This window comes from Pimephales promelas, chromosome 19 (genome assembly GCF_988280905.1).
Source record: "Pimephales promelas chromosome 19, fPimPro1.hap1.1, whole genome shotgun sequence".
Taxonomy (NCBI): domain Eukaryota; kingdom Metazoa; phylum Chordata; class Actinopteri; order Cypriniformes; family Leuciscidae; genus Pimephales; species Pimephales promelas.
Genome location: NC_142787.1, coordinates 30,320,855 through 30,330,025, shown reverse-complemented (window position 1 = coordinate 30,330,025; position 9,171 = coordinate 30,320,855). Strand labels below are relative to the sequence as shown.

General features: G+C 34.6%; 2 protein-coding genes across 3 annotated transcripts in view; one reads left to right on the top strand and one right to left on the bottom strand.

Annotated features, from left to right (window-relative positions):
- Window positions 1–360: 360 nt before the first annotated feature.
- LOC120482379 (15-hydroxyprostaglandin dehydrogenase [NAD(+)]) lies at window positions 361–3,374 on the bottom strand. Its single transcript, XM_039676656.2, has 8 exons — window positions 3,335–3,374; window positions 2,966–3,077; window positions 2,048–2,171; window positions 1,794–1,900; window positions 1,596–1,692; window positions 1,265–1,341; window positions 1,012–1,175; window positions 361–888 (listed from the first exon to the last, which is right to left on the bottom strand). The coding sequence occupies exons 2-8, from the start codon at window positions 3,059–3,061 to the stop codon at window positions 738–740; spliced, it is 816 nt and encodes a 271-aa protein (XP_039532590.2). The 5' UTR covers window positions 3,062–3,077; window positions 3,335–3,374; the 3' UTR covers window positions 361–737.
- A 2,220-nt stretch (window positions 3,375–5,594) lies between these two features.
- The window catches only part of rnf145b (ring finger protein 145b), a 28,355-nt gene continuing 24,778 nt past the window's right edge, over window positions 5,595–9,171 (top strand). The window contains exons 1-3 of one of the 2 annotated variants that reach the window (XM_089123799.1): window positions 5,645–5,729; window positions 5,835–5,883; window positions 7,526–7,743. In XM_089123799.1, coding sequence (XP_088979925.1) covers window positions 7,560–7,743 — 184 coding nt within the window. In that variant the 5' untranslated portion in view covers window positions 5,645–5,729; window positions 5,835–5,883; window positions 7,526–7,559. Of the gene's footprint in view, window positions 5,730–5,834; window positions 5,884–7,525; window positions 7,744–9,171 lie in introns of both variants that reach the window. The other variant, XM_089123800.1, reaches the window with a different exon arrangement.

The window sequence follows — 9,171 nt, the reverse complement described above, 5'->3', positions numbered from 1 at the left end:
ATATTTTAGGGTCCCCCTTCACATTTAATTATATTATCACTCTTGTAAGCTTGCAGAAAGGATGACAACATTTTTTTTTCAAACAAACGGTGTTTATGCACAAATAATAGCCTATAATATTAAAAATATAATAACAAAACCCATCAGTATAGGCCCTTTGTAATTTAAAAACGTTAGCCTAGGAGAAGTCTAAATATTGGCTCTATTTAAAATGCAAAACCATTCACACTGGTGTGTAGGTAAAAGAGAAAGAAAGAAAGGCTATTATTAAATTACTCTTGTCCAGGGCCTCAATACTTGCATGTTATTTGTGAGGCTTTATCAATGTGACACTTAATTTTTTAAACTTTTGCGATAATAAACTTGCATTTATTAACAGAATCATGCGTCTTTCGGAGAGAACCGTGTAGCCGGATCTACTTCTCCCTGTGTAAAATAGTCCCAATGTAAACACTTTTTATAGGTGTACCATAGTGGTTCAGGATACGACAAAAATACGGATTGGAAAATGAACTCATTATATACATTTTGTAAATTGAACATAAAAAAGTTAAGGACTTTTATTTAATGCGCGTTGCTCAACCGATGCAATGGAATTGCTGAAATTCATGGTTGTAATATAATCAAAAATGCACCACCGAAGAAATGCCGCCTTCAAATGCCTCGCAAGCCAGATAAAAATATATCAAAAGTAAATCAATCAATTTACACATTGATTGATTTAAGAAACTGATTGGCTACTCCAGACTGACTGGAGTCGATGGAAAGTCTTCGCTCTTTTGAGGAAAGGAAATAAAAGCTGCACCGTCAGGCTCGATCATCAGAACTTCTCCATTCTTGCTCTCATCTTTCACAAGAACAAGGAAGGCCTTGGCAACCGCATCGACCCTGTAACAAAATTACAACTATTACATGGACTGCATGCATCCTGTCATCCGTTTCTAAATTTTGGTGTCAAGTTCATAGTCATGCATCTCTCTCCCGAGAGGAAGGATAAACGTGTTAACTCACTCCAGACAGCCTTTGTTCTCCATCATCATCTCCGTCATGTCTTTCAATGGAAAGAAACTTCCGGTGTGCTCTTCTGATTTCATGAGGGACAGAAAACTGGTGTTCACAAACCACGGACAGAGGACGTTGATTCTCACCCCGTAGTCAACCAACTTTGAAACGGCCTATTTGACGCATGCAATTAAAGAAAATAACCTTTTTCACAACATGATGCATTATTTTTCACCAACCAGACCGAAGACAAAATACATACCGCCATGGCACGACTAAATCCCACCACGCCATGTTTAGTTGCTGTGTAGATGGGCGCAATTGGCATCGGCCCTAGACCTGCAAAGATTCAGTCAAGGCGATAATTTTAAAAATGTCATCCCCATGTGGGAAATGTCCAATGGGGTCTAAAACATCTTTGGACCCCAATGACTTTCATTGTATGGTCAAACTAGCAAAATAGCCTTAATTTGTAAAAACATCTTAATAAGATGTAAAAACATCTTAATTTGTGTTCCACAGAAAATGGAGAAGAAAAAAAAACCTTTTGAGAACTTCATTCAGTCCGTTTATTTATGGAGACTATATCAAACCTGCCATAGATGCAATGTTGATAATGACTCCGCCATTACCACCATTTTCCTTCTTCATATGTTCTAGAGCCAGATATGTGCCTCTAACCACTCCACCCTGAAAGACGACATGAACAGCAAGACATTCAGCTGAAGCAAAGATCGACTGACAGACAAATAGGACAAATAAACAGATTAGATAGACAGACAGACACCTACCAGGTTTATTGCTATAGTCTTTTCCCACTGTTTCTCATTGAGGATTCCTGCATTGTTGCACATAATGTCAATGCGGCCAAACTTTTCTACAATTCTTTCCAAAACTCCTGTAAAGGAAAATGTGAAAAATCTATGAGATATCCTCAATCTTTTTCACTCGATGATCTGCTGTGAAGTTGTTTGTCCTGTAACGGACATCTGATATCGTAAGTCATTTCATTAACATGGTCGTGTAATCATTTAAACATCTTGACCTTTAAAATCTTCCTCTGATGAGACATCGGCAGCATAAAATTCAGCTCTGTCACGTCCATACTCCTCAGCAAGTGTGGTCTTCAAATCATTTCCCACTGATTTATTCACATCTATTAAAGCCACCTGTAATCAAAATAATCACCAAAAACTATTAGCATATAGTACAGTACAGAACAATACGTAATAGTAGCTTATAGTAAAGTAGGTGCCTTTTGTATCCTTCATCGATTTTTTTTTTTGACTTGTTGGCCATATTATATAATAGCATACAACTAATATGTATATATATATATATATATACCACCCTTTACATTTTGACTCCATGCAGTCTTATCGCAGCCAATTATTAGCCAATTATTACCAGACAATAACAAAGCTTATGCAACGACTGACCTACAAAAATTTAAAAAAAGGCTAAATAATTTCTGAAAAAACGTTGGACCTGACATATATATGTATATATAATATATATATGTTTTTTAATATATATATATATATATATATATATTAAAAAGCAACGATATTTTGTAAAAGGTCGAAAGGTACTAAAGGACATCTAATTATTTCTTCATTTTGCTATCCAGAATGATCGGCTGCTGTTTTTTTTATTTTATTTTATTTATGCGATGTATTATTTATTTTAAAGTAGAGCTTTTTGCTTTTCTTAGGTCCAGTGTTTTTGTTGTTGTTTTTTTTAAAATTTTTCCTCAGTAGACTTTCCAAATTTGGTAAAAAAAAAAAAAAAAGTCTTGTCATTTTGTGACGTGAAGCGGCGCGAGCTCAGTCCTTCAGCTTGAGTATTTACAGTACTGTGTATAAGATGCTTGATTTCGGCTACTTTTATTTGTACTTGTGACCTACAAATAAAAACAAACAAAAAACATTTTTGATACATTTTATAAATTATTTTATTTTACCTTTGACCCATTTTTCAGGAGTATTTCGACAAAGCTTCTGCCCAAACCCTGAGCTGCTCCCGTCACAACAGCAACTTTATCCTTTAAATCCATCATCACCAGCCACACACACCTGAGAAAGAAACACACACGAGTGGCAAAGAAAAGAGTAGGCTTTGCAACAAGTTTAGAACACGTCCGAAACGAGATTGTCTGTTGCTGGGTGTTTACAAAAACATCGATGCTGCTATATAAATTAAAATGCTGCTTTTTCTAGACTCATAAAAGCAGAACAACACAAATTAACATTGTTTTTCCTGTACGTCCGAACAGCGTGACTAACTAGTAACTTTGACGGAACTTGTCGGATATCTTTGAGATGGTACTTACAGTAGCAGCTCTGCAGGGTTGCCAGGTCCCAGAAATATTTCAAGCCCAATGACAACTCAAAACCCATTTCCAGGGTCCAATCAGATTAGACAACCGCTAGATTCCCACAAAGGGCCTTAAAATAGGCTATATATATATATATAAATTGTGTCCCTCTATATACAGGTGAAACTTGAAAAATTTGAATATCATGAACAAGTTATAATTTTGATGATTATGGTCATCCAGGTAAGTTGTGAGAAAGGGCAGGATTAAATAAACTCATGCTTCTTCCTACTCCTTTTTTGGACATGTGTAAGGTATAACGTTTTTAACGTTTTTTTTTTTTTTTGCTTTCTGTTTTGCTGAGTATTTGTTGTTATTAAGTTTTTGTTTTTGTCATTAAGTTTTATTTTTGTACCTAGACATGTTCGAAATTACGGAAGCGTATTGCATTCACTTGAAGAAAAAAAATCGACTCTGTTTTTCTGAGTTAATTATCTCAGAATTATGAGAATTTTTCATGGAAAAAAGTTTTGCTCTGTTTTTCTGAATTAATGACTTGATTATCTCAAAAAATTACGAGTAACTAATTAATTCATAACAGAGTGAAATATTTTTTGCAGCTTATGAAAACCCTAAATTCAAAAGCGTAGGAAATTAGAATACATAAAATAAATATATAAAAAAGGATTTTAAATACAGAAATGTCGGGCCTCTGAAAAGTATAATGATGCATGTGTATAGTTTCACCTTTTAATTTGAATTACTGAAATACATGAACTTTTGCATGATGTTCTAATTTTTCGAGTTTCACCTGTAGGCTATATATACGGTCACAAATGAGAACTTGCTCTCAACCGATTAACCTGGTTAAATAATAGTTAACCTGGTTATTAAAAAAACTATATATATATATGTATGTATATATATATGTGTGTGTGTGTATATATGTATATATATATATATATATATATATATATATATGTGTGTGTATATATATGTATATATATATATATATATATATATATATGTATGTATATATGAAGAGTTCAGATGCAAAAGCCTCTAAATGCCATTTGAAATTTTGTATATTTAAGTTCAGTGATTTCACTTAAATGGCAATGATAATTACCTATTAATTGTTATTTAAGTGAAATTACTGAACTTAAATATACAAGTTCGACAAAAATCATCATTAAAGAAGAAAATTTCAAATGGAATTTAGAGGCTTTTGCATCTGAACTCTTCATATATATATATATATATATATATATATATATATATATGTATATATTGTTTTTTTAATAACCAGGTTAACTATTATTTAACCAGGTTAATCGGTTGAGAGCAAGTTCTCATTTGTAACCGTATATATAGCCTACAGGTGAAACTCGAATATATATATATATATATATATATATATATATATATATATATATATATATATATATATATATTGATATAAAGTTTTGGCCTTTTGTCTCAACCAAAATCTTAACATCACACACTGTGTTTTTTTTTGTTTTTGTTTTTTTTACACAATCTCATACAATAAAGGTCAAGAACTTGTCCTCTCTGATATTTTCTGACCTTAGTCACTTCCTAAATGATCAACAGTTGAAGTGCTTGAGTGACAAGCGACGTGGGCAGCCAGCTTCAACTCTGCCTCTTTCACAGCAACAAGTTATTAGAAAGGAACTTTGCCTGTGTCAAATTGTTTTTTTTTTTTATATGTTCTTCAGTCGCAACATAAGCTACTATCACTGTGGTGAACTCTGATTTCACATTTGCAATATTTGCAGAACGTTTTTTTTATCATCATTTGGAACAACACGTCAACACATGCCATAGACATATACACTATGATATGTCTATGACTATGAACACATGCTGTTACGTCAAAAACACATTTGACGCGTGTCACGCGTCCACTCGCCCGCCACAGTGGTTGTTGCCAAATATTCATTTCAACAACACCCACTAATAAACGGTTACCTTTTATTTTTTTTTCTTTGTCTACAATTGTATTATTATTATTATTTGCGGCCGCAGTACATAATAAATATAGCCCAAAAAACGCAACCCGCAACTCCGTAATTTCTCCCGCTACTCTTTTTTTTTTTTTAAATAGCCCAATTGTGCGGGAAAACCGTTAATAATTTATCTGGAAAATCTCGAGGAAGATTCGGTTTCGGCACTCGATTCAATTCCTCCCTTCTCTTCTTAGCAATTTCTTGTCTAATCTACTGTATTTGTGAATACAATTTTCATAGTCGTTATACAGTCAAGCCTACGCCATAGTAGAGTTGGTGTAAGATAAGCGCCCTCTAGTGGCCAAGCGTCGGTATTCGGAGTGGCGCTGGCGCATGCGCAGAGGAAACCCAAACGGTGTGTGTAATGGCTGCCTGATGGAGTAAGTGAATTTAGATGCTTCTTCTCTTCTGCTTGTAATTTGACCGGAGCAAACCGGAGAACGCCTAACAAGACGTTTGAGCTAAAATGGTTTATATTCACTCAGGGGCGCAGCCCACGACGAAATCTAACCGCGTGAAGTGATTAAGCAACATGTAAGTCTATTTATATTATAATTATCGTAGCATTTGTAAGGGGATAACGGACACAGTTCTGTGTTATGCTGTTAGCTGAGCAGATACTAACGTAATTAAAATTAAATGCTACATGCTAAACTCATTCCCTTCAAAAAACGATACTCGCTAATGTTTTAAGTCTGAATCGGTTAAAGTTAAACGAATCACTAGCATTAAGAATATATCATTTAGTTAGCGCAAACTCGCTACAGCCAGAAGTCATTAATTATGGTTCAGGTTTACATTTAATCACGTAACTTACTCTGACGTATTTTCAGTGTAATATTAGGTTTATGTAAGGTTTATTTATGCAGTGTTTCGCCAGCGTTTTTGTTTTTTTATATTTTGAACTGTGTGACTGTTGATGTGTCGGGGTTACTCGAGTTCAAACACGTTTATCACGTCAGGCGTAACTATAGTCCACGTGAGTTTAAAGATGCGAAATTCAACACTATTTTCTCTCTACAGCACAATTAATTGATATTGTTGACTAAAGCAGCATGTTATGTAAGTGTAGTGTAGTGGATTTTCCATCCTGTGGTAATAAGAGAAGTAGGTGTGTCGTTCCTTCCACTTACCCTGTATTACCGTGGTTTCGTTTTTGTTGTTGCTTATTATTATTATTTTCAGGATTCTTTTATGAATTGAAATTTCGATGAACAGCATTTATTTGAAACAGAAATCTTTTGAAAAATTTTAAATGGCTTTGGTGTTTTTTTAATCAATTTATAACGTCCTTTGTAAATAAAATCTCCATCTGTCTCTTTAATCCACACTTTTAAATAGTAGTTTATCACAGTTTCCACAAAAATATTCAGCAGCACAACAGTTTTCAGCATTGATTATATTAAGAAATGTTTCTTGAGCATCAAGTGATTTCTGAAGGATCATGTGACACAAAAGACTAAAATTACATTTTAAAATGTATTAAAATAGGGGTAACGCTTTACAATAAGGTTCATTAATTAAACATTAGTTAATGTATTAACTAACATGAACTAACCATGAGCAATACATTTGTTACTGTTTTTGTTAATCTTTGTTGACGTTAGTTAATACAAATCCAGCTGTTCATTGTTTGTTCATGTTAGTTCACAGTACATTAACTAATGTTAACTAGATTTTAATAAAATATTAGTGAATTTTAAAATTAACAAATGAAGAGTTCAGATGCAAAAGCCTCTAAATGCCATTTGAAATTTTCTTCTTTAATGATGATTTTTATCAAACTTGTAAATTTAGGTTCAGTAATTTCACTTAAATAACAATTAGTAGGTAATTATCATTGCCATTTAAATGAAATCACTGAACTTAAATATACAAGCTTGACAAAAATGATCATTCTAGAAGAAAATTTCAAATGGCACTTAGAGGCTTTTGCATCTGAACTCTTCAAATATTAACAAATGCTAAAGCAGTATTGTTCATTCTTAGTCAATGTTAACTAATGAACCTTATTGTAAAGTGTTACCAAAATAGGAAATAGTTGTTTTAAATGGCAATAACCTTTCCCAATATTACTGCTGACTGTATTTTTGATCAAATACATACATATTTATGCATAACTTCTTGAGTTGCTCTCGTGATGAATGTCTTAAAACAAGCTATGTTTCTCTCTCAGTTGAAATTGAGGCCTGTTTGGTGCCCTACTGGTCATGGCAATGAAGACCCGTGTGGAAGCGGTTCTGAACGTGGGTCTGCGGATCCCCAGCATCATGCTGCTAGAGGTCCTGTACCGATGGGACGTCAGCTCCTTCTTCCAGAAGATCCAGAGAAGCAGTCTCAACAATAACCCCCTCTTCCAGTACAAATATATAGCCCTGTACCTGCATTATGTCGGTATGTACAAACACAACAAGCAACCTCTCCCTGTCTATACAACAAACACTAAATGACACTGACATGAACTTCAAGACCTTATAGGCTACATTCACACTGTCAGTTTTTGGGATTGACAACCGTATTTACCTACAGGTTTGAGTCTCAAAATGTCCCGTTTACACATCAACTTACGTCTGTATGAACGTGCAACAGGAGTCAAGCCCGTTTTCTCTTATCAGTAAACCAAAGCGACAGTGGCCAAAGTGATATCAAAGATGGCGATGTTCATAAAACTGAGAGTCTTTTGACACGACAATCGAGCCGCGAGTTCATCCGTCAAGTCTTATTAACCGACAGGAGCTTTTATATTCTTTCTTCAGTCTTTTTTGTTGAAAACATTCAAGGTTTTTTCTCCATATAATGGACTTCAATGGGGTCCAAATGAGAGTTTCAGTGCGACACCAGACGATGAATAAGGGTCTTATCAAGCGAAACGAGCGGCCATTTCAAAAATAAATAAAAAAATTTAAGTTTTATAAGCACAAATGCTCGCCTTGCTCTGTTCTGTGACGCGCGTTCCTGTTCAAACTCGTTCATCAAAATGAACAAATCTTTTTTTGAGTCATTTCGTTCATTGAACAAATGATTGAAACTGTCATCTGGACCTTGAACCATTGAAGTCCATTATATGGAGAAAAATCCTGGAATGTTTTCCTCAAAAACCTTAATTTCTTTTCGACTGAAGAACGAAAGACATGGACATATTGCGTGACATGGGGATGAGTAAACTTCATAAAATGTAAAAATGCAATTTTAAAGTGTAGGTTCATGGCTAGTTTTCTGTTTGTGATAGTAATACTGATGTTACACACACATTAATGTTGTGTGTGTGTGGGTGCTTGTTTTCCTGGCTGTGTGCTCTCTGTTGAGGAAAAGCAGAGTGCTAGTGCAGTGTTTGTACTCTGGCTCGAGTCCTCTTGTAATGGGCCAGTGGAAACGCAGAGTCAGGAGTTGGGAAGATTTTTATGATGGGAACGGTCTTGGTTGTTAGTCATACAAGCAATAATTAAACTATCGAACTGCAAGCAGTAATTAAGCTCCGTTCTGTGTCATGATGCCTGTTTTGTTTGTGTCAAAGAAAATGAGGAAAGATGAATTAACTCTAGAGAGCAGCATTTTGTATTATAACACATTTATTATATTTTTACTAGTGCTGTCAAACGATTAAAATATTTAATCACATTGACGTCATAGTTTCCGGTCTAGCTAAATCCGGTGCTTTCAGACAGGACCTGGAGTGTGCGGCACTACACCAATTTTCAAATTTTCCAATTTTCTATTGGCCGCGCTGGTAGTCGTCACAGCGGCAAAAGTTGAGCTATTTTGTAGGGCTGGGTAATAAATATCGATTTCTCGATATTAATCGATTCTCATTTTTAGGAACCG

Coding starts and splice junctions, on each gene's coding strand:
- LOC120482379 (XM_039676656.2), bottom strand. CDS start 3,061: ATGATGGATTTAAAGGATAAAGTTGCTGTTGTGACGGGAGCAGCTCAG. Junction 1,901..2,047: donor ATCAGAGGAAGATTTTAAAG/GTCAAGATGTTT, acceptor TTTCCTTTACAG/GAGTTTTGGAAAGAATTGTA. Junction 889..1,011: donor GAGAACAAAGGCTGTCTGGA/GTGAGTTAACAC, acceptor ATTTTGTTACAG/GGTCGATGCGGTTGCCAAGG.